Raw genomic sequence first — 24,420 nt, 5'->3', positions numbered from 1 at the left:
GCAGGTTGCTCCGGCGGAACCTGAGTACAATCCGGATGATAGTGGGACGACGATGGAGGATGCGTCCATTGAGAAGCTGCTGGCTGAACTCAACGAGGTGTTTGAAATCATCGCTGCGGTGCCGTTGATGGACGAGGAAGAGTATGGCGAGCTGCGCGAGCACTTTGAAAAGGGTCGAGGACTGGACGAGATCGATGACCGGGGATACACCATTAAAACTGGTACGCACAAGATTTGGAAGGGTGAGCGCGACCTCAAGAAGTTGACCGAGGGCGTGGACACGGATTCCGCTCTGATTCTGCAGCGGATCCTTCTGCATACGGTCAACATCGAGAGAAAAGTGCACGAGATGCTCGCCAATGGTGGTGTCGACCCAGACGATGAGAATGAACCGGAAGAGGGCGGCAAAGCCAATTAGAGAGTGTACATCAAATAGCATGTTGTTTGCACGCTATCCGCCGTAAGGTTACTCTATATCCTAACTTTTTGCAGGTCCTAGTTGAATGCACGAGTGGGTAGGCATCACAGCTCTTGGCAGAGCTTCTCTAGCTGATTGACCACTTCGTCCATATTCGGTCTTTGCGATGGAGCAAATGCCCAGCATTTCTCCACCACAGGTCCAACACAGAGCTGGTGCTCGTGAACGAGCTTTGGTCGGCATCCACCTTGAGCTTTGTCGACAAACTCTTCGCCTGCTATCCCGGTAAATGGATTGATGCGATCTTGCGGGCTAGCTGAAGCGAGCTCCCATAGCACAATTCCGAAGCCCCAGACGTCGACTTTGCTGTCATAACCGTCGTGCGTGAATATCTCCGGAGCCGTGTATCCCGATGATCCGACCTCTTCAAGCAGCAGTGGCTCGTGCTGCTGTCGTACTACAGCACTGCCCAAGTCGCCAATCTACCCGACAACAAGATTTATCACGTGTGAAATGTTGAAACAAATTATGGTGTGCCACAAAGCTTACCTTCACTGTTGGGTTTGATGCCGCTAGATCACCGCCAAGAAGGATGTTGTGACTTTTAATGTCGCGATGGATCACATTGTGCTTGTGGAGCCACGCGATGTCTTGCGCAATTTTCAAACCAAGCGCCGCTTTCTGTTTGTGAAAGTAAAAATGTGAATTCGAGCTTGCTGAGAAGCAGTGGCAAGATAAGAGATACCTGTTTGATTGACATTCGTCCCCACGCGGCTTCATCCTGAAAGCACTGAGCCAAACTTCGCAAAAGAAGACACAGCGGTCATTAACCCTCCTAGTCGACATCTCAAGTTATGTGGTGTATAAGGTTCCTCACCTGCCGCGATTGAAGTACTCCATGAGGATTATCAGTCGAGGCTGTAGTGTTACGCCGAGGAGTTCTACAACGTATTGGTATCCCTTTTGATCGCGACACCGCTCCAAAATCCGGTACTCTTGTTGAAAAGCACGCAGAACATTAACGGGTGGAATGACATGCTGGTGCCGAAACTCTTTGACTGCCACGAGCCGGGTGTTATCCTTGTTGCCTCGACGTAAGACACCAAGACTCACGCAAGAGTGGATGCCTTCTCCGACTCGACTTTCAACTCTCAAATCGGCTGTGTCAATCTGATCAGGAGCCGTCTCGACGGAGATTTCCTTCAGCAGTTCTTCTGTGGGGGCACTGGAATCGATATGGGACGCGTCCTGGTTGCTCATTTTTTGAGAATCGTCTTCTGGTACAACGGTAGCTTTTAGTTGTTTGCGTTTCAATTGGAGCGCTTCTCCAAAGTTGGTGGGCAAGGCAAATGGGGGCCGTTTGATAGCCGAGGGTTGGGCTACAACAGGTTCAGGAGCAGGTTTTTCAACTTCCACGAGAACCCGAAGCTTGATTTTTCCTGCCGGGAGCAATACACATGCGAATTGAGAGCTACCAAGCTGCCGTCTGATGACCGGGAAGAATCGCGAGATCTCATAGTCTTCGCTTTCTTTTGCGGGGAACTGGAGCTCTCCAACTTCTCCTATTACGACCGAACCTGGCAGCTTTTCGTTTGGTTTGGCCGAACACGAGCAAGTGGTGCGAGATAGGGATACGTGCATCGAGATAATAAAGGAAGGAACTTCACCACCACTATCGGATTGCGATGGGTCTTGGTGCACACCGTGGACCTGAAATTTCAGGTCATGTTTCTTCCAGATGGAGTGATTTCGAGCATGCTGAGTTGCTGTGCAAGACTGCATTGGACTGCCATTGACCGTGATATTCACCACAGGACGAACAGCATGTTGGCAAACCGCTTTCGTGTTCGGAATGTGCAAGTCGATGCCGTGCAATACCCGGACTTTGACCACGTAGCTACGCGAGCTGGTTGCAGAGGCAACTCTCGAGATGTTCACTGCTTGAATACGTTCGCTGCCTGTTGAAGAAGACCTCGGTGTGTCGACGGTAGGCGTAACTGGATGTACACTGTTGATACTTTTGCTGAAGCGATTCAGGTCTTGCCCTCTCTTGTGCAGCAGTGTACCAACGCCAGGGGCGTGCTTCGACCCAGCACTTCTGAACGTGAGGTTTCTCTTCTTGGAAGCACTTCTTAGCGCCATGGCTACCTCAACGAGATAGCATTTGACGTCGCTGGTCAGCTTGCTGCATGATCAGCCTCGAAATAGAAGACTCCAAGTTGCGAAAATAAGCAAGATACACGACGGCGTGGAAAGCAACATGCATTGGTGATCTGCTCTGGTCAGGTCTCTATAGGTTCTACTTGCTCTGCGCATCAGCATCCTCATCATCGTCATCCACTTCCCCCTTGGAGATAAACTCTTTTAGCTGCTTTTCGATCTCTAGCGTGTGCATATAAATCCGCTGCAGGATAATCGCCGAGTCGGCGTCCACACCCTTGATCAGCGCGTTCAGGTCGCGCTCGCCCTGCCACATTTGGATCGCACCCGCCTTGACCGTGTAGCCCTGAGCGTCAAGGTCGTCCAGTCCCGTTCCCTGCTCGAAGTGGACCTTAATCGCACGTTGCTGTTCATCCTCGTCATCAAGGAACGGCATCGCTGCGATAAGCTGCAACGTGTCGTCCAGCTCGTTCAGCACCGTCTCAATCGAGTGATCGTCCGCCGCCTTTCGGTCCACCGGATTGTAGGCCGGAGCGGACATACGCAGCTGCTCCTCGCGCTTGGCCGCCGCCTCCGCCTCCTTGCGAGCCTTGTCACGAGCCTCCTCCTCCTTGTCGAAGCCCAGGTTCGAGTTCTCCACCGCGTCCTTGCCCACCGCCTTGCCCCAGCTTCCCTCGCCCCACTGGAACGCCTGCGGCAGGCCGCACTCGTCGAAGAACCGGCCCAGCGCCTCCTCCACCAGCGTGTTGCACGCGCCGCCCGTCGTGCGCAGCTGCAGATCCACCTCCTTGAACTCGCCCTCCACCGGCGTCTTGAGGAAGAACGGCAACACCAGCGTCTTCGCCGGAGGGAACTCGTTGTGCTTCTCGATCGCGTCCAAGATGCCCAGCAGCTCCTTGTACGACTCCTCGTTCGCGCGCTGCTGCTTCGGGTACCGGCCGAACAGGTCCGGGTGTGTGCGCATGTACAGCTTGCGCAGCGTGTCCTTGAGCATCGGCACCTTGGCACCCTTCTGACTCTTCATCTTGCGCAGGTTCTTGCGGCGCTGGGCGCGCTCGCTCACCTTCGTGCGCACAGAGCCGCCCACGCCGCTGCCGGACAGGAACGGGGCCATCACGGCGCACGGCGAGCGCGTCCACTGCTGCTGTGGGGAGAGCGCATTGGCCAACAGAGGAGACGCACGTACACACGTAGACACGCGCGCACGGGCCGCGAGACGAGCTGTCGCCACGAATGCCATCACTGCTGGGCCTGTTTTGCGGACTGGGGTACCGCGGTTATTGCGCTATTTAGCCTTCGCGTCCACTGGTCACCTTTTTTAAAAAAAAACTAGCGTAGACAGGTTGACCACATACAAACTTAATCCTGCTTTTTTTTCTGCCGCTTAACCCCTTACTTCCCATATGTTTTTGTACCGTACTTCTCTGTCCGGCCAATTTATACGAGTTTGGTTTTTTTTGTTTGCCACACAAAATGTTACATGAATGTTATTGGTCAAAATTTGACTCAGCTAAATGACTGGCAGCGATCAGTATTTTGGCGCCGCCTTCAGCTCATTTGAGCTTTCTGCATCCAGACTTCTCCCCTCCCGATTATCATGCCCAAGACCCCAACGAAGAAGGACCTCCCTCCGCATAAGCGCGTTGCTGTCGCTCGTTTCCTGCTAACCTCTGTGTACCTGATTATGATTGGATGAAAAAGCGCTTAGGTTGGGGCAGAATAGGTATCATGATCATAACATCGAATAAAACCTCGTTTGTAATACTGCAATTCTTCAGCCAGGCTGGAGGTTTCATAGATTGAGCTATTACGAGGATAATCGCAAAACGATGACGATGATGTAGCATTTTTTTGGGCTAATATCGCTAATTTATGGCCGGATTACGAAAAAAAGGTTATTATGTCTTTAAACCCAGCTCACGTTTGCAACGTTATTTAGCATATCGATTGCGTTAACTGACAAACAAAAATATCAAAACAAAACTCGTGATCTGCTCGTTCGTTTAAGCTACTTCCTCGCGTTTAACTCCAAAAATTAACTGACTGAGAGGCGGAGAGTCCAAATTCGTATAAATTGGCCGGACAGAGAAGTAGAACATAAGAGGTATATCGCTTGCTTCACTTTTTTCGCAGCTTCTATGTTATATTGGAGGTAGAACATAAGGATCATTTATACTTGGGATTTGTATGTGAGTACTGTCACTTTCACTCCATAGTGAAATCAAGAGAACGGTTTGGGTGGAAAACAGCCAAATACACAGGCTTAGTTTTCGGCAAAGATGCAGTTGCGGTGAGCGTGATAAAGACTATACTCGTCACTCACCACGGACGAGTGGCTCCCAGCAAAGCCCTCATTCTTCAAAACGGCGAGAAGTGGGCAAGATGGTCGGCGGCACCGGGAAGCAACCACAGCGCAAGCTGACGGAGCAGGAGTAGCGTCTGTGCAGGGAGGCGTTTCTGAGCGACAGGCATGCGCGTCGCATTCGACGGGCTGCGAGCAAGACTAAGAACAGGGGGCAGAAGAAAAGCGGCAGAAGAAAGGAACGAGGAAGGAGGGCGCTAAACGTACCACGGCGGCCATGGCGATCCGGAGACCGCTGGAGTCAGCGACGGGCAGCGAGAAGGGTGCTGAGGCGGAGGCAAAAGAGAGGGAGGCGCTTGCGTCCGAGGCGAAGGAGACAGATATGACGGAGGAGGGCAGCGTGCACGTTGAGCAGCTGGCGGAGGAGAAGGGCGTGGAGGTGGTGGTGGACAGCCCGCCGGTGGCAGACTCGGCGGAGGAGAAGGAGGCGGAGGCAGTGGTGGGCAGACCGTCTGCGACAGACGCGACGGAGGTGTAATGGGTCTGCTTAGACCCACTACTTAAGCTTACACGTGTGCGCACGTGTAGGAGGAAGCGTAGGAGTAAATTACTTAAGTTCAGTATACTTGTATCCACAAGTATACTTAAACCTAGATAAATGAACCAAACGGAAGCTTTGGTGGTAAATGAGAACTGTATTGATTGTAAATGGGGTTTCCTCCTAAAACTGATATTTCTAATGAGAGGTTCTGCCATTGGATGGCTGGCAGAACCCCTATCTATTGAATGACTCTCATTGGTAGAAAGGTGTTACTTTCTACCAGTCATATGCCTTTTGCTATGAATGTGGACCACCCTGTGGTGGTCACCTGAATGTATGCCTTAGTGCATGTTGCACTAAGGTAGGAGGTGAACCGAATGTGTAGCCCCGCTACACCATCCCCCCGTTAGGATTTGACGTGCCGGTCTCGACACGTCAATCCGTATTTTCTTCGGGAGAACACGTGCTCATTCCCAATGAGCACGCCAACGACGTCTTCGTCTAAGACGCCGGCCGCTTCGGCAACAGCAAGTGCTGTCGTCGCCTCCAAGGCGACGACGGCCGCTGCCTCAGCCACGACCGCTACTGGCATCGCCTCGACGGTGATGCCGACAAGCGCGGCAACAGAGAGTCGCCTCTCTGTTGCTGGATACCACTCGAGATGGCATGAGAAACATGCCATCCGAAACAAGACAGGCAAGATCATTGCTGTCGAAACCGGAGTGGGCATCTACTCTCCGGGTGGAGAGGGAGTTCCCCTCGACTACGGAAGTGAAGTCGAGGAGGGGGAACTCGAAGGAGACAAGGACATCTTGTCTCCGGGCCACACTGACCCCAATGTGGGTCTGCGTCGTCCACGCGAGGACGACCCGAACGCTTCGAGCTCGAAGCGTTCGCGCAGCGGCAGTGGAACACCGCTCGCTGCCGCTGGAGCCTTGTCGACTCCGCGGGATGGAGATGACTCCACTCCATCCGCTGCTGTTGCGGCCTCGCACACTGAACCAGTGCGCGAGCCGTGGATGCCGTCTCAGTCTGAGATCGGCAGCCGATTCGGTGCGACCGCGCCACCGAATCTGTACGCGCTGTATTCGTGCAACGCCATCGTTGACGATGACGTCGCGAAGCGAGTACACTTTGATCCGTTAACGAATCAAAGGCGCGACTACTACATCGGGCTCTTCCATGAGCTCCGATGGTTTGCGAGCAAGAAGACTTCTCGCAGAAGCAAAGTGCCCGAGTGGCAGGCACTTTGTCAAAGTTGGAGTGCCTTTGTTGAAAACTTCAACAAGAACCCCGCTGGCTATCGCGACCGGATTAGCCAGGCGCGGGAGCGCTACGAGAAGTTCTCGAAGCGTGGTAAACTTGAACGACTGCACCATGGTGCAGTCGGTATTGGACTTCCTTGCGCAGTGCCTTATGACACTGCTTGTGAGTACTGCTACCCCGGAGCAGTACGCATCACCGAGCGGGACGTCAACGGGTACACGTCCATGTGTGTACCTGACGACCTCAAGACCCTGCGCGCCAGTTTTCAGGCGCAGGCGTCTTCTAGTGCTGCGGATAATCGCAGCACTTATCCGAGTGCTGTAGGCGACTACAGCGCTCGCCCAAGTTTTACGCCCTTCGGCGGAGGTGGCGGTGGCGGCCTTCGTACGCCGTCACCATTTCCGGAATGTCCTCCATCAGGACATTCCGTGATTCCCACGTATCGTGTTGGGGAGGAAATCCTCTCCAACGAATACGAAAATGAACCGGACCTTGGGTCTGGTTCCGATGACCAACAATTCGCTGGACGATCCAGCGAGTTGCCCCGCGTGCGTCTCGCAACGGGGGTGGGGGGGGCGGGAAGACGCCCCGGGTTTGGTCAACCAAACTTTGAGTCTCGCTTGGAGGCTGTTGAGCGTCTCCAAGCGTCGCAGTTTGCTGCTCTGCGTCAGGAGCTGAGCTTGTTAAAGGCTCAGCTCGCGGAGGTTGCACAGACGACCTCGAACGTAAAGGTCGAGGTCGGGACGAGACTCTCTGGCGTCTCGAAGCGCGTCGCCGCGCTCGAGAGCGCTTTGGCGAGTCACCAGACGTAGGTGACTCGTGCTGCACGTACGGCTTCAGTCGCCCAACGTAAAATGTTGGGTGCAAGCGCATGCTGGACGGTATGTCCAGTGTGTACGCGTTGCCATGCTTCGCCAACACGGTGAATGGCCCAATGAAGCGCGGAGCAAGCTTGCTTGCTCCGAAATCGGAAACTGCATGTTTAGCTAGGTTCTGCGTAGCTAACAGAACTAATGAACCAATTTTAAATTCATTTGTGTTTCCCCTGCCGGTGTTATCGGCATTCAGCTTCTGTCGATCGACAGAAGCTGCTATTGCATCTTGGACAAACCGAATTACGGCTTGTCGACGCTGGACAAAGTCCATTGCATCCGAGCTGAACCCCTGGTTCAGTTCGTGCTCCTTGTTCGCAGCAGGCCCGGCCTGTGCGTGATGTTCGTTGTCGTTTAAAGTGTCTACGCCCGTCGTAGACACTGTCTTGTCGACGCCATGACTGCGCGCAGTACGTGCGCGAGTCGTCACAGCTGATACATTGCTTGTATCAGCGTGCTTATCCGGTTGTTTTGAATTAACCGGATATCCTCCCCCACTTAAGGAAGGAGCTACCGCACCGAGTACGCTCGGTACGCGTGGGTGCCTCATGGCATTCACGTAGAACGGTGTGTGTCCTGTCGAGACATGCACCGAGTTGTTGATGGCGAACTCCGCCATCGGCAAGCAGTCGCTCCATTGATGGAACGAGTGCGCGTAGCTCTTCATGGTGTCAACCAGCACGCGGTTGACACGCTCTGTTTGTCCGTCGGTCTGCGGGTGATCCGCAGTCGACATGGACAACTGCGTCCCAAGAAGTGTAAACACTTCTTGCCAGAATCGCGCTGTAAAGCGCGGATCCCGATCCGACACGATGTCGAGTGGCATACCATGGTGTCTAAACACCATGTCGACAAACAGACATGCCGTCTGTTTGGCTGTCACCTCGGCTGGTACTGCAGCAAGATGCACCATCTTGCTGAAGCGGTCAACAAAGACCACAATACCAGTCCTCCGCTTTTTGTCTTGCGGAAGACCAAAAACAAAGTCCATTGAAATGGACTGCCAGCACTCCGACGGAGTCGGTAGTGATTGAAGCGGAGCCTGCGAGTTGGGCGCAGGCTTCACGCGCTGGCATACTTCGCAAGCACGAACGTACTTGCGTACCCATTTGTACTGGTGACTCCAGTAAAAGTCACGCGTGAGAGGTAAGTATGTCTTCTCACGGCCAGGATGTCCCGATGTCGGGGCATCGTGGTACTCGTACGTGATCTTAAGCTTCAGCTCATGATCATCCGGCACGACAATGCGATCTGCGTTCCCATGCAGCCTCTTTCTTTAAGAGCTGCGACAGCGGGCGAATCTTGCCCGCGTAGTTGCTCACGTACTTGCACAAGTACGTGGCGAGTCCAAGGAACTGCCGCAGTTCCTTTACATTTGAAGGCGTAGGCCATTCATTGATCACTCTGACCTTTCCTGGGTCAGGGCGTACGCCGTTCTTCCCCACGAGACACCCAAGTACGGGTATCTCGGTCGCCCCGAAGATACACTTCTTCAGGTTCGCGTAGAGCTTGTGCTTTCGCATGAGCTCAAGCAACTTGCGGAGATGCTCTGTATGCATCTCCACGTCCGATTTCCCATTCACAGCCCGGCTGTGAATGAACACGTCGTCAAAATAGCTCGGTGCGAAGTCGCGCACCGAGCGCAACAAGTGCGTGACGCACCTGTTGAACGTCGCTGGGGCGTTCTTCAGCCCCTGCGGCATCACGAGCCACTCCCAGAGCATGCCGCTCGGAGTGCTTACCGCCGTGAGAGGAATATCACTCTCACGCATGAGGATCTGATAGAACCCGTCTCTCAGATCCAGAGTACTGAAGATAGTACTCGAGGTCATCGAATCGATGATCACATCTTTTCGAGGTATCGGCGTCTGCGCCGGTACCGTCGCATCGTTCAGCTTGTTGTACGCATGAACGATGCGCCACCCGCCCTGTGGTTTCTTCACACAGAACGTAGGTGCGCTGTGCGGGGACTTCGATTCCCGCACTTGTCCTGCATTGCGACGACTTTCAAAGAAGTCGTCGATTGCCTTGACTTGCTCACGCGGCAGTGGCCACTGTCGCGTGACGCAGTACTTCGTTCCCGGCACGAGATCAATCTCGTGCTGAACACCCTTATCCTGCGGTAGCTCCGCAGGAATGTCGTCCGGGAGTACATCCTTGTACTCACGCAAGACCTTGTAAAAGGGGCTCGCCTTGAGCGAGTCCCAGCCTTGCTCGTCGAAGCGTTCCTTCTTCGACTTCGCACTGAGGGCGTCCGCGCCCTCAGAGATGAGCTGATTCAGCTCTTCTGCTTCACACGTCATCCTCTCGACGTCCGAGAGGATGCAGATCTGCTCGATGCGTCCATCGTGCAGTTCGCGAGCGAAACGCTTCCAGCTTGTGACTGGGAGCGACATCAACTCCGACGCTAACGTCGGAGGATTATTCAGCCTCATCTTCTTGTATTGGAGACCAATACTCGTACGCGTCAAGACATTCAATGTCTCGACGGTCGTCTCCAACTCCTGTGTCTGCCCGGCAGACACTGCTTGTAGCGTCTCGGTCCCTGACCGAGACTTGCGCAGCTTTTCTTGCTTGCGCCGTTCACTTCTCGTGCGGAGCCCGGCTCCGCAAGTTTCTTCTTGTCCAGGCCCGGCCGTGGACAGTTGTTCCTTGTATTCGCCGGCGGGTTTTACCCGCGGGCGCACGCGTTCAAGCCCGGCTTGATCGCGCACCGCTTCGTCGTGCAGCCCGGCTGCACGCGAGCTCGCAAGCATTTCCGGTGCGGGACGTTTGCAACCGTCCGCACTGCTTGCAGCGTCGGCTCCCAGAGCCGACGCGTCTTCTTTACCTCTACGCCTAACGGCGGAGTGTCTTTCGACCAATTGTGTGTCGACATTAGCTGTCGACACTACCGCGTCGCCCCGGACGCTTCGAGACCCTCTCGAATCGGATTGAACCAGGCCCTGCTGATTCGTTTCACATCTTCTTCCAACGACTCTCGCAGTCGTTGGCGTTCGCTTTGGGTGACCGGAGACAGCCGCATTCCGCGCTGTCTCTGATGGAGGGCCGCATGCACCACGTGGTGCATGTGCTGCGCCGACAGGGCCATCGCTCTCTGTCGCGCTGCTGCTGCTCCCGAAGCGCACGATCGTGCGCTTCGTCCAGTCGATCACCGGATCATGCCGTGCAAGCCACGGCATGCCCAACACCATATCGAACTTATCGTCCAGTTCGAGGACGATAAGCTCGTCGACGAACTCCTTCTCTTGGTAAGAGAAGCGTACGCGTACGATACGCTTCTCGGTTCTAACAACGACACCCGTTGCTAGCCTCACTTCCAATAGACTTCGAGGTGTTTCCATCTCCTCGAAGTCAAGCCTTGGAAGGCTCTGCAGTCGAACAAAGTTGTTCGACGCTCCACAGTCCACTAGAGCACGAAGAGACTTCTCTCTCTTCGAGCTTACCTTCAGGATGACAAGGTTCGGCTTGTCATCTTGCTTCTTGCAGTGAGATTGACTCTCACTGGGGGCAGCGATCTTCATTGCAGCGTGTCCGATGTCGACACGCTCGATCGCATCACCAGCAGGGCGCCCCGCGCCTGCTGGTCCCTTTAGTTTTTTGATAGCCCGTGACGATACCCAGTATCGCCACGACGGCTTCTCGCCGCGTGCACAGGTGCTGTGCACTCGCGGGCGTAGTGACCGATGTTTCCGCAGCGGAAACAACGCACATTCGTTGATCCACGACGCTGCTGGGAACCAGCAGCTGTCGCACTCGAGAGGTCCATTGGTTCGGGACCTCCCGACGGCCTTGCCACCGGTCGTGGCATCAGCCGTGGGGCGTTCACATGCAGTTTAGCCTGCCGCAGGCTAAACTCTTCTTGCATTGCAAGCGCAATTGCAGCCTCGAGAGTATTTGGATACTCTCGGAAGAGATAGGTCTTCACAGGCCCATCTCTAAGGCCCTTCATGAACGTGACGACCTTTGTCGCCTCGTCAATCGGGTTGGTCACGATGTTCGAGACCAAGTACCGTGCTCTTTGGGCGTAAGCATGCACGTCATGCTTGCCCTGTTGCAGATCGAGGAACTCCGCCCTCGATCGGAACTCGTTCTGCGGGGGCTCAAACGCTAGTTTGAGCTCCTCCTTGAACTCTTCGTACGTGCTAAAGCACGTAGGATCTGTGAGTCGGCGTCCGTACGCCCAACTCCTCGCTCGTCCGCCAAGACATGACATGGCGAACGCAACCTTCGACAACGGGTCGACGATACGTCGAGCCGCAATGGCAGTGTCGACCTCGACAAGCCAACGGAGGAGAGGTTCGCCCTCTCTTCCAACGTAGCTGCTTACGTGGAGTTTTAATGACTCCACGCGCGGTGTGGCCGATGGCGACACCGAAGTTCGAGCAGCGGTTTCACGCTGTTCCTTCACGATGAAACCCAGAGCAACACCGTGTTGCTCCGTCGGTGATAGCGTTCGCAACATCGTTGCTACCGCCGCTTCCCCAATGACTGTTGACAGTCGTTGGAGGGCCTCCCACTCTGGTTCCGACAGGTGGGGGCAGTCTGCACGCGCAACATGCGTTGCAGACGTGTTTGGGCTACCCACGGACATGTTACTGTCCGAGGGCAGGTTCTCAGCCCCGCGTTCGTATTCCATACGAACGTGTTAGTCGGTCGTTGGACGGACTACAAAGTGCTACCAGGTGTAATGGGTCTGCTTAGACCCACTACTTAAGCTTACACGTGTGCGCACGTGTAGGAGGAAGCGTAGGAGTAGTTTACTTAAGTTCAGTATACTTGTATCCACAAGTATACTTAAACCTAGATAAATGAACCAAACGGAAGCTTTGGTGGTAAATGAGAACTGTATTGATTGTAAATGGGGTTTCCTCCTAAAACTGATATTTCTAATGAGAGGTTCTGCCATTGGATGGCTGGCAGAACCCCTATCTATTGAATGACTCTCATTGGTAGAAAGGTGTTACTTTCTACCAGTCATATGCCTTTTGCTATGAATGTGGACCACCCTGTGGTGGTCACCTGAATGTATGCCTTAGTGCATGTTGCACTAAGGTAGGAGGTGAACCGAATGTGTAGCCCCGCTACAGGAGGCGTCTAATTCCATTGGGAATCAACGAAAAAGACGGCGGGCAATCTTTGAGGATGTGAGTGCAAGTGATGAAAGTAGTTCGGGCGAAGATGTGGCAGCTCCGGAGTTGTTGCCAATGCAGCCGCAATGTGTCGTCGATGGTGATGCCAACCTGATGGATGCTGCGGCCGACGCGTACACCTACCTGAATTCTGATGAAGATCTCTCGGTGGAGGTGGACCAAGAAAGCTGTGATGACGATGGTGAGAGTGACGGGGACATTGGAGAGCTGACAGACGAAGATTCAGAAGACGACGAAGGAGAGGACTTACCCGAGTCGGTTTGCAGCTCGATCGCACAGAGCAAGACGGCCATATCGATTATGCGGACGGACGGCTGGGAATATGGTACGTTATGTTGTTCATGTACAACATAAGTGGAAACTTGCGTAGGTCTCCTCCAACATTAGTGTTATCATAAGCTAACTGTTGTGGGTTGTTGCTACAGATCCTGAAAAGTTTGGTCCAGACCCAACTTATGAAGACTTGTACGAAGGGCCTTACGGACCGAGCGACAGTGTCATGGCAGTGGGTGACGATCCGCTAGCATTGCTCTTCTACTTCATGCCGCCAAAGCTCTGGACTCAAATTGCCTCCGAAAGCAATCGATATCACATACAGTCGATTGCGCAGAGAGCGAGAGCTATCCGCTCGCAGCAGCGTCGGGCTGGCCAGGAGTTAGAAAAGTTGGGCGATATCCGGAGTCGACTTGCGCGTGTGCCAGATATCGAGCCGTGGGAGGTGCTGCGCGTCATGGGTCTGCTAATTGCGCGCATGCTCATGCCTATGCGCAAAGGTATTGCTGCACATTGGTCTACGAAGCAAGTGGGCGCGCTACCTACGAACCGATTCAACCTCTTCATGACCAAGCACCAGTTCTTCCATATAATGGGCTATCTACACTTCTCGAACAACAAGTCTCCAAGCGCAAGCGTCAATCGCGCGTGGAAGATTCGGCCGGTAGTGGATGTATTGCAGAGGACTTTTGCTCGTGGATATCGTGCGCCGCCTGTGATTAGCTTCGACGAAGCGACGTTGCCATCCCGTTTCCGCTACAACCCGACTCTCCAATTCAACAAGGACAAACCCCACAAGTGGGGGACGAAGGTGTTCGTGGCGGCATGCGCTGAGACGGCGTATTGCTTGAGGTACGAAACTCTGGCTGTGGTAGGCTTCGGCCTTGCCACAGTCTTTTTTTTGCTCAAGTGCTTATGTTGTATTCGGTACAACATAAATCACGTGTCATGAGTTCTTTATTGCAACATAAGCTAACATAATGATGGTGTTGCCATTGCAGGATTGAAATCTACTGTGGAGCCAAGACCCACTTGCAGACCCCTGTACCAAAGGACAACAACACCGGTGAAGCTGCCGTCCTGAGGAACATGAATGCGCTGTTCCCCCCGTCGAGGACGTCGCCGTGGCGTCTCGTACTTACGGATCGGTTCTATACATCGGTCAAGTTGTCGCTGGAGCTGTTGCATTGACGCATGTATCTGACCGGCACCATCCAGACTGACCGTGCTGGTTACGCAAAAGGAGTCGTCACCAAGAAGGAAACAAAGCAAGTCAACAAGCAGAAGTTCGTGGTGCCTCCCCAGGGAATCATCAAGCTCGCTGAGAACAAGCGGTTCCCGCAGCTGACTGCCGCAATAGTGGATGGACCGCACTCCAGTTCATCTACTCTCAAGTGGTGGCAGCCACAACACGGGCACCGTCAGTAAGTACAGCGGCTTTGCTGCTCTATTTTGCGCTGCTAACCTATGATGTTCGTATATGTAGTGCGGCGGGTCCATCGAGAAATGCAGCCAGTACCAGCGCCGGAGTTGGTCCGGGACTACCACCGCTGGATGGGAGGTGTCGACGTCCATGACCAACTCCGGATGCAGCGGTATAGCGTCCAGCTCAGCTACAAGACGAGGAAGTATTACAAGACTCTCTTCCTCGGCTTATTCGACATGGCGCTGATGAACGCGTTTATCGTGTTCCGCAACCACAAGAAGCTGAACGACAACCGACCGCAGGGAAAGAAGCGTCCTCCGAAGAATTACGCATTCTTCGAAGCGCTGTTGGAACAGCTACTAGCGGTTGACAGTGCCGAGGCCTACGAAACGATCGAGGTGCGCTATGTTGACTAAACCAACATAATCCTTCCGGTGGCTAACTTTATGTGTGTTATGTTTGCTTGTGTTTTCAAACAGAGGGCAACAACAGCTCGCGAAAGGACGGCAGCTTCTCCTGCACGTGAAGCTGCTCTACAAGATCCAGCACCCGAGCGTACGGCTGAGATGGGTGGGCATCGTCTTGAAGAAAACCCAGACACGGTGGACAACGAGCAAGGACTCAAGAAGCGCCAGCGCTCCTGCACAGTGTGTGCGCTGTTCAAGACCAAGCCGAGAAAGTACAGGAAGTACTTCTGTCCTGAGTGCTCGACAGGGAATCGCCGGTAGGTCTCCGTTGGCGGTTGACTCTGTGCCATCCATGCTAACGCTTCTTTCGCTCTGCAGGAAATACTTCTGCAACGCAGCATGAGGCCGGGACAAAACGTGCTTTGCTATCTGGCACTGTGACTGGAACAATGGGAACGATATCCCGCGCAGCCTGCTGCAAAAGCACAAGCTGCGTGATCGGCCTCCTGCAGCGCACCCGGGCAAGAAGCGTCGCCGGCGTTCAGCTTCTGAGAGAGATGAGACGAATGGTGATGAAGACTCCGACGAAGCTGTGGCGGGGGATGAAGCGTAGACTTGTGATGCGTGTACTGGATTCTCATTTTTTGTGCTGCAATCAATTGAAACTCTACTGCTTTCGTACTTTTTCCTAGCTATCGACTCTGATGCACGTGTGCAATGCCAGAAAAGAAGCTGCCCAGATAAATGGTACAGTGTGTATGTTGTCTTAGACATCATATCCGCACTGACGGTCAAGGTTTCCGCCAACATTAGACCTGTAATGATGGATATGCCACGTTTTTATTCTGAGACAAACCTGTACTATCCAGGCAGCATAGCCGGCCGAAAATCTAGCCAATACAAATTCCTATATATTCTTATGTTGTACCTCCAACATAAGGATCAAAAACTACCTCTCACTTTTTTTCTGGGAAGTAAGGTGTAATGGGTCTGCTTAGACCCACTACTTAAGCTTACACGTGTGCGCACGTGTAGGAGGAAGCGTAGGAGTAGTTTACTTAAGTTCAGTATACTTGTATCCACAAGTATACTTAAACCTAGATAAATGAACCAAACGGAAGCTTTGGTGGTAAATGAGAACTGTATTGATTGTAAATGGGGTTTCCTCCTAAAACTGATATTTCTAATGAGAGGTTCTGCCATTGGATGGCTGGCAGAACCCCTATCTATTGAATGACTCTCATTGGTAGAAAGGTGTTACTTTCTACCAGTCATATGCCTTTTGCTATGAATGTGGACCACCCTGTGGTGGTCACCTGAATGTATGCCTTAGTGCATGTTGCACTAAGGTAGGAGGTGAACCGAATGTGTAGCCCCGCTACACCATCCCCCCGTTAGGATTTGACGTGCCGGTCTCGACACGTCAATCCGTATTTTCTTCGGGAGAACACGTGCTCATTCCCAATGAGCACGCCAACGACGTCTTCGTCTAAGACGCCGGCCGCTTCGGCAACAGCAAGTGCTGTCGTCGCCTCCAAGGCGACGACGGCCGCTGCCTCAGCCACGACCGCTACTGGCATCGCCTCGACGGTGATGCCGACAAGCGCGGCAACAGAGAGTCGCCTCTCTGTTGCTGGATACCACTCGAGATGGCATGAGAAACATGCCATCCGAAACAAGACAGGCAAGATCATTGCTGTCGAAACCGGAGTGGGCATCTACTCTCCGGGTGGAGAGGGAGTTCCCCTCGACTACGGAAGTGAAGTCGAGGAGGGGGAACTCGAAGGAGACAAGGACATCTTGTCTCCGGGCCACACTGACCCCAATGTGGGTCTGCGTCGTCCACGCGAGGACGACCCGAACGCTTCGAGCTCGAAGCGTTCGCGCAGCGGCAGTGGAACACCGCTCGCTGCCGCTGGAGCCTTGTCGACTCCGCGGGATGGAGATGACTCCACTCCATCCGCTGCTGTTGCGGCCTCGCGCACTGAACCAGTGCGTGAGCCGTGGATGCCGTCTCAGTCTGAGATCGGCAGCCGATTCGGTGCGACCGCGCCACCGAATCTGTACGCGCTGTACTCGTGCAACGCCATCGTTGACGATGACGTCGCGAAGCGAGTACACTTTGATCCGTTAACGAATCAAAGGCGCGACTACTACATCGGGCTCTTCCATGAGCTCCGATGGTTTGCGAGCAAGAAGACTTCTCGCAGAAGCAAAGTGCCCGAGTGGCAGGCACTTTGTCAAAGTTGGAGTGCCTTTGTTGAAAACTTCAACAAGAACCCCGCTGGCTATCGCGACCGGATTAGCCAGGCGCGGGAGCGCTACGAGAAGTTCTCGAAGCGTGGTAAACTTGAACGACTGCACCATGGTGCAGTCGGTATTGGACTTCCTTGCGCAGTGCCTTATGACACTGCTTGTGAGTACTGCTACCCCGGAGCAGTACGCATCACCGAGCGGGACGTCAACGGGTACACGTCCATGTGTGTACCTGACGACCTCAAGACCCTGCGCGCCAGTTTTCAGGCGCAGGCGTCTTCTAGTGCTGCGGATAATCGCAGCACTTATCCGAGTGCTGTAGGCGACTACAGCGCTCGCCCAAGTTTTACGCCCTTCGGCGGAGGTGGCGGTGGCGGCCTTCGTACGCCGTCACCATTTCCGGAATGTCCTCCATCAGGACATTCCGTGATTCCCACGTATCGTGTTGGGGAGGAAATCCTCTCCAACGAATACGAAAATGAACCGGACCTCGGGTCTGGTTCCGATGACCAACAATTCGCTGGACGATCCAGCGAGTTGCCCCGCGTGCGTCTCGCAACGGGGGTGGGGGGGGCGGGAAGACGCCCCGGGTTTGGTCAACCAAACCTTGAGTCTCGCTTGGAGGCTGTTGAGCGTCTCCAAGCGTCGCAGTTCGCTGCTCTGCGTCAGGAGCTGAGCTTGTTGAAGGCTCAGCTCGCGGAGGTTGCGCAGACGACCTCGAACGTAAAGGTCGAGGTCGGGACGAGACTCTCTGGCGTCTCGAAGCGCGTCGCCGCGCTCGAGAGCGCTTTGGCGAGTCACCAGACGTAGGTGACTCGTGCTGCACGTACGGCTTCAGTCGCCCAACGTAAAACGTTGGGTGCAAGCGCATGCTGGACGGTATGTCCAGTGTGTACGCGTTGCCATGCTTCGCCAACACGGTGAATGGCCCAATGAAGCGCGGAGCAAGCTTGCTTGCTCCGAAATCGGAAACTGCATGTTTAGCTAGGTTCTGCGTAGCTAACAGAACTAATGAACCAATTTTAAATTCATTTGTGTTTCCCCTGCCGGTGTTATCGGCATTCAGCTTCTGTCGATCGACAGAAGCTGCTATTGCATCTTGGACAAACCGAATTACGGCTTGTCGACGCTGGACAAAGTCCATTGCATCCGAGCTGAACCCCTGGTTCAGTTCGTGCTCCTTGTTCGCAGCAGGCCCGGCCTGCGCGTGATGTTCGTTGTCGTTTAAAGTGTCTACGCCCGTCGTAGACACTGTCTTGTTGTTGCCATGACTGCGCGCAGTACGTGCGCGAGTCGTCACAGCTGATACATTGCTCGTATCAGCGTGCTTATCCGGTTGTTTCGAATTAACCGGATACCCTCCCCCACTTAAGGAAGGAGCTACCGCACCGAGTACGCTCGGTACGCGTGGGTGCCTCATGGCATTCACGTAGAACGGTGTGTGTCCTGTCGAGACATGCACCGAGTTGTTGATGGCGAACTCCGCCATCGGCAAGCAGTCGCTCCATTGATGGAACGAGTGCGCGTAGCTCTTCATGGTGTCAACCAGCACGCGGTTGACACGCTCTGTTTGTCCGTCGGTCTGCGGGTGATCCGCAGTCGACATGGACAACTGCGTCCCAAGAAGTGTAAACACTTCTTGCCAGAACCGCGCTGTAAAGCGCGGATCCCGATCCGACACGATGTCGAGTGGCATACCATGGTGTCTAAACACCAGGTCAACAAACAGACATGCCGTCTGTTTGGCTGTCACCTCGGCTGGTACTGCAGCAAGATGCACCATCTTGCTGAAGCGGTCAACAAAGACCACAATACCAGTCCTCCGCTTGTTGTCTTGCGGAAGACCAAAAACAAAGTCCATTGAAATGGACTGCCAGCACTCCGACGGAGTCGGTAGTGATTGAAGCGGAGCCTGCGAGTTGGGCGCAGGCTTCACGCGCTGGCATACCTCGCAAGCACGAACGTACTTGCGTACCCACTTGTACTGGTGACTCCAATAGAAGTCACGCGTGAGAAGCAAATATGTCTTCTCACGGCCAGGATGTCCCGATGTCGGGGCATCGTGGTACTCATACGTGATCTTGAGCTTCAGCTCATGATCATCCGGCACGACAATGCGATCTGCGTTGTCGTCGACTGCGCTGTAAAGCAGCAGACCATTGTGTACACGATAACGGTGTACACGGGCACGAAGGTGTTTGGCCAGCTTCTGACGAGACTTGTCAGAAGGTGTGGAGAAGTACTCCACCAATTGCTTCGCATCCGCATCATGTGCGTATGCGGCCTTCACTTCGTCCAGCAAGGACGACGAGGGTGTAGTCGTCCTGACGACGCCAACTGCGTTGGCGTCGGCCTCTTGCACCGCATAATCTGGTCGACGCGAAAGCGCGTCGGCCACGACATTCAACCTTCCAGGTTTGTACTCAACCTGGAAGTTGTATTCAGCAAAGAATGACAGCCACCGTGCCATTCTTTGTGATATGTGCGGCGACTTGATCGCCGTACGCAACGATGCGTGGTCGGTGTAGACCACGAATGGTCTACTCCCAAGTAGATACACTCGAAACTTTGCGAGTGCATACTTCATGGCAAGGAGTTCCTTGTCATGTACCGGGTAATTGCGCTCAGCTGGCTTCAGCTGACGCGATTGGTAGTAAACCACACGATCACGACCTTCGTGATCGAGTTGCATCAGTGCGCATCCGATCGCGAAATCGGATGCATCGCACACCACGTGGAATGGGCGATCTTGGTCGGCCACCGCCAAGATCGGCGCCTCAGTCAAGCCCTGCTTGACTGCTTCGAAGGCCTGCTGACAATCAGCAGTCCATTCCCATGCAGCCTCTTTCTTTAAGAGCTGCGACAGCGGGCGAATCTTGCCCGCGTAGTTGCTCACGTACTTGCACAAGTACGTGGCGAGTCCAAGGAACTGCCGCAGTTCCTTTACGTTTGAAGGCGTAGGCCATTCATTGATCACTCTGACCTTTCCTGGGTCAGGGCGTACGCCGTTCTTCCCCACGAGACACCCAAGTACGGGTATCTCGGTCGCCCCGAAGATACACTTCTTCAGGTTCGCGTAGAGCTTGTGCTTTCGCATGAGCTCAAGCAACTTGCGGAGATGCTCTGTATGCATCTCCACATCCGATTTCCCATTCACAGCCCGGCTGTGAATGAACACGTCGTCGAAATAGCTCGGTGCGAAGTCGCGCACCGAGCGCAACAAGTGCGTGACGCACCTGTTGAACGTCGCTGGGGCGTTCTTCAGCCCCTGCGGCATTACGAGCCACTCCCAGAGCATGCCGCTCGGAGTGCTTACCGCCGTGAGAGGGATATCACTCTCACGCATGAGGATCTGATAGAACCCGTCTCTCAGATCCAGAGTACTGAAGATAGTACTCGAGGTCATCGAATCGATGATCACATCTTTTCGAGGTATCGGCGTCTGTGCCGGTACCGTCGCATCGTTCAGCTTGTTGTACGCATGAACGATGCGCCACCCGCCCTGTGGTTTCTTCACACAGAACGTAGGTGCGCTGTGCGGGGACTTCGATTCCCGCACTTGTCCTGCATTGCGACGACTTTCAAAGAAGTCGTCGATTGCCTTGACTTGCTCACGCGGCAGTGGCCACTGTCGCGTGACGCAGTACTTCGTTCCCGGCACGAGATCAATCTCGTGCTGAACACCCTTATCCTGCGGTAGCTCCGCAGGAATGTCGTCCGGGAGTACATCCTTGTACTCACGCAAGACCTTGTAAAAGGGGCTCGCCTTGAGCGAGTCCCAGCCTTGCTCGTCGAAGCGTTCCTTCTTCGACTTCGCACTGAGGGCGTCCGCGCCCTCAGAGATGAGCTGATTCAGCTCTTCTGCTTCACACGTCATCCTCTCGACGTCCGAGAGGATGCAGATCTGCTCGATGCGTCCATCGTGCAGTTCGCGAGCGAAACGCTTCCAGCTTGTGACTGGGAGCGACATCAACTCCGACGCTAACGTCGGAGGATTATTCAGCCTCATCTTCTTGTATTGGAGACCAATACTCGTACGCGTCAAGACATTCAATGTCTCGACGGTCGTCTCCAACTCCTGTGTCTGCCCGGCAGACACTGCTTGTAGCGTCTCGGTCCCTGACCGAGACTTGCGCAGCTTTTCTTGCTTGCGCCGTTCACTTCTCGTGCGGAGCCCGGCTCCGCAAGTTTCTTCTTGTCCAGGCCCGGCCGTGGACAGTTGTTCCTTGTATTCGCCGGCGGGTTTTACCCGCGGGCGCACGCGTTCAAGCCCGGCTTGATCGCGCACCGCTTCGTCGTGCAGCCCGGCTGCACGCGAGCTCGCAAGCATTTCCGGTGCGGGACGTTTGCAACCGTCCGCACTGCTTGCAGCGTCGGCTCCCAGAGCCGACGCGTCTTCTTTACCTCTACGCCTAACGGCGGAGTGTCTTTCGACCAATTGTGTGTCGACATTAGCTGTCGACACTACCGCGTCGCCCCGGACGCTTCGAGACCCTCTCGAATCGGATTGAACCAGGCCCTGCTGATTCGTTTCACATCTTCTTCCAACGACTCTCGCAGTCGTTGGCGTTCGCTTTGGGTGACCGGAGACAGCCGCATTCCGCGCTGTCTCTGATGGAGGGCCGCATGCACCACGTGGTGCATGTGCTGCGCCGACAGGGCCATCGCTCTCTGTCGCGCTGCTGCTGCTCCCGAAGCGCACGATCGTGCGCTTCGTCCAGTCGATCACCGGATCATGCCGTGCAAGCCACGGCATGCCCAACACCATATCGAACTTATCGTCCAGTTCGAGGACGATAAGCTCGTCGACGAACTCCTTCTCTTGGTAAGAGAAGCGTACGCGTACGATACGCTTCTCGGTTCTAACAACGACACCCGTTGCTAGCCTCACTTCCAATAGACTTCGAGGTGTTTCCACCTCCTCGAAGTCAAGCCTTGGAAGGCTCTGCAGTCGAACAAAGTTGTTCGACGCTCCACAGTCCACTAGAGCACGAAGAGACTTCTCTCTCTTCGAGCTTACCTTCAGGATGACAAGGTTCGGCTTGTCATCTTGCTTCTTGCAGTGAGATTGACTCTCACTGGGGGCAGCGATCTTCATTGCAGCGTGTCCGATGTCGACACGCTCGATCGCATCACCAGCAGGGCGCCCCGCGCCTGCTGGTCCCTTTAGTTTTTTGATAGCCCGTGACGATACCCAGTATCGCCACGACGGCTTCTCGCCGCGTGCACAGGTGCTGTGCACTCGCGGGCGTAGTGACCGATGTTTCCGCAGCGGAAACAACGCACATTCGTTGATCCACGACGCTGCTGGGAACCAGCAGCTGTCGCACTCGAGAGGTCCATTGGTTCGGGACCTCCCGACGGCCTTGCCACCGGTCGTGGCATTAGCCGTGGGGCGTTCACATGCAGTTTAGCCTGCCGCAGGCTAAACTCTTCTTGCATTGCAAGCGCAATTGCAGCCTCGAGAGTATTTGGATACTCTCGGAAGAGATAGGTCTTCACAGGCCCATCTCTAAGGCCCTTCATGAACGTGACGACCTTTGTCGCCTCGTCAATCGGGTTGGTCACGATGTTCGAGACCAAGTACCGTGCTCTTTGGGCGTAAGCATGCACGTCATGCTTGCCCTGTTGCAGGTCGAGGAACTCCGCCCTCGATCGGAACTCGTTCTGCGGGGGCTCAAACGCTTGTTTGAGCTCCTCCTTGAAATCCTCGTACGTGCTAAAGCACGTAGGATCTGTGAGTCGGCGTCCGTACGCCCAACTCCTCGCTCGTCCGCCAAGACATGACATGGCGAACGCAACCTTCGACAACGGGTCGACGATACGTCGAGCCGCAATGGCAGTGTCGACCTCGACAAGCCAACGGAGGAGAGGTTCGCCCTCTCTTCCAACGTAGCTGCTTACGTGGAGTTTCAATGACTCCACGCGCGGTGTGGCCGATGGCGACACCGAAGTTCGAGCAGCGGTTTCACGCTGTTCCTTCACGATGAAACCCAGAGCAACACCGTGTTGCTCCGTCGGTGATAGCGTTCGCAACATCGTTGCTACCGCCGCTTCCCCAATGACTGTTGACAGTCGTTGGAGGGCCTCCCACTCTGGTTCCGACAGGTGGGGGCAGTCTGCACGCGCAACATGCGTTGCAGACGTGTTTGGGCTACCCACGGACATGTTACTGTCCGAGGGCAGGTTCTCAGCCCCGCGTTCGTATTCCATACGAACGTGTTAGTCGGTCGTTGGACGGACTACAAAGTGCTACCAGGTGTAACGGGTCTGCTTAGACCCACTACTTAAGCTTACACGTGTGCGCACGTGTAGGAGGAAGCGTAGGAGTAGTTTACTTAAGTTCAGTATACTTGTATCCACAAGTATACTTAAACCTAGATAAATGAACCAAACGGAAGCTTTGGTGGTAAATGAGAACTGTATTGATTGTAAATGGGGTTTCCTCCTAAAACTGATATTTCTAATGAGAGGTTCTGCCATTGGATGGCTGGCAGAACCCCTATCTATTGAATGACTCTCATTGGTAGAAAGGTGTTACTTTCTACCAGTCATATGCCTTTTGCTATGAATGTGGACCACCCTGTGGTGGTCACCTGAATGTATGCCTTAGTGCATGTTGCACTAAGGTAGGAGGTGAACCGAATGTGTAGCCCCGCTACATAAGGGGTTAGCGTACGAAGAAAATAATACTACAGTAAAAAGTGTCATTAGTGTGGGTGGGAAACTACACCGTTGTGCATCCAAACTCGTAGTAAGCGGCAATCAAAGTCGGAAGTGTGACATTTGCTATTGACAAATTTATGCTATGAGCCACTAATCGGGAATCAAAGTTGGAAATACGGCAATCAAAGTCGTAGGATTTGTGCCAACGGTAGGCTGCGGTGCGCTCGCGCCAAAAGTCTGCGGTGTGCTCGCGCCAAATGGTCGCCGCCCCATTCTCCAATTTAGCATCCGCCGTACACATGCGGCCCCCTCCCCCACGCGTCGCTCGCCACACGGTCGAGGAGAAGCGGATGCTTGCTGCGCATGCTGAACGGCGCGACGACTGGCTGGAAGTCGCTTCAAGTAACGGCATCCCCGCATCAACTGCCTACAACCTTATAAGACGTGGCCGAGCTCAAGACCTTCCTCGGGGTGGTGCTAGACGCGTTAAGATGACTCAAGAAGCCAAGGATCTCCTAGAGAAATACCTGGATGAAGACTGCGCCTACACGTTGGATACTATGCGGACCATGCTGTTCCTGGACTGTAGGGCTCGCGTAGACACCACAACGATTAGCCGCCACTTGAAGGGCATGCTATTCACCGTGAAACAAGTTCGCATTGAGCCAACAACCTGCAGC

At 54.3% G+C, this 24,420-nt stretch overlaps 4 protein-coding genes across 4 annotated transcripts; 2 read left to right on the top strand and 2 right to left on the bottom strand.

The window, feature by feature from the left end:
- Positions 1-52: 52 nt before the first annotated feature.
- On the top strand, positions 53-418 carry KRP23_6849 (uncharacterized protein; the record flags this gene model as incomplete). Its single annotated transcript, XM_067892090.1, has 1 exon — positions 53-418. The coding sequence occupies one exon, from the start codon at positions 53-55 to the stop codon at positions 416-418; it is 366 nt and encodes a 121-aa protein (XP_067744003.1).
- A 104-nt stretch (positions 419-522) lies between these two features.
- KRP23_6848 (Serine/threonine-protein kinase STY17) lies at positions 523-1,678 on the bottom strand (the record flags this gene model as incomplete). Its single annotated transcript, XM_067892089.1, has 4 exons — positions 523-900; positions 968-1,099; positions 1,164-1,218; positions 1,296-1,678. 4 exons carry the CDS (start codon positions 1,676-1,678, stop codon positions 523-525), a joined length of 948 nt encoding a protein of 315 aa, XP_067744002.1.
- A 1,039-nt stretch (positions 1,679-2,717) lies between these two features.
- KRP23_6847 (uncharacterized protein) lies at positions 2,718-3,818 on the bottom strand (the record flags this gene model as incomplete). The annotated part of the gene is made up of 1 exon (XM_067892088.1): positions 2,718-3,818. The coding sequence occupies one exon, from the start codon at positions 3,816-3,818 to the stop codon at positions 2,718-2,720; it is 1,101 nt and encodes a 366-aa protein (XP_067744001.1).
- Positions 3,819-5,157: 1,339 nt separating this feature from the next.
- On the top strand, positions 5,158-5,418 carry KRP23_6846 (uncharacterized protein; the record flags this gene model as incomplete). The annotated part of the gene is made up of 1 exon (XM_067892087.1): positions 5,158-5,418. The coding sequence occupies one exon, from the start codon at positions 5,158-5,160 to the stop codon at positions 5,416-5,418; it is 261 nt and encodes an 86-aa protein (XP_067744000.1).
- Positions 5,419-24,420: the final 19,002 nt, after the last annotated feature.

This window comes from Phytophthora ramorum (genome assembly GCF_020800215.1).
Source record: "Phytophthora ramorum isolate Pr-102 chromosome Unknown Phyram_PR-102_s0006, whole genome shotgun sequence".
NCBI classification, from domain to species: Eukaryota; Oomycota; class Peronosporomycetes; order Peronosporales; family Peronosporaceae; genus Phytophthora; species Phytophthora ramorum.
The sequence above is the reverse complement of the archived record's forward strand: the minus strand, read 5'-3'. Positions and strand labels throughout refer to the sequence as shown.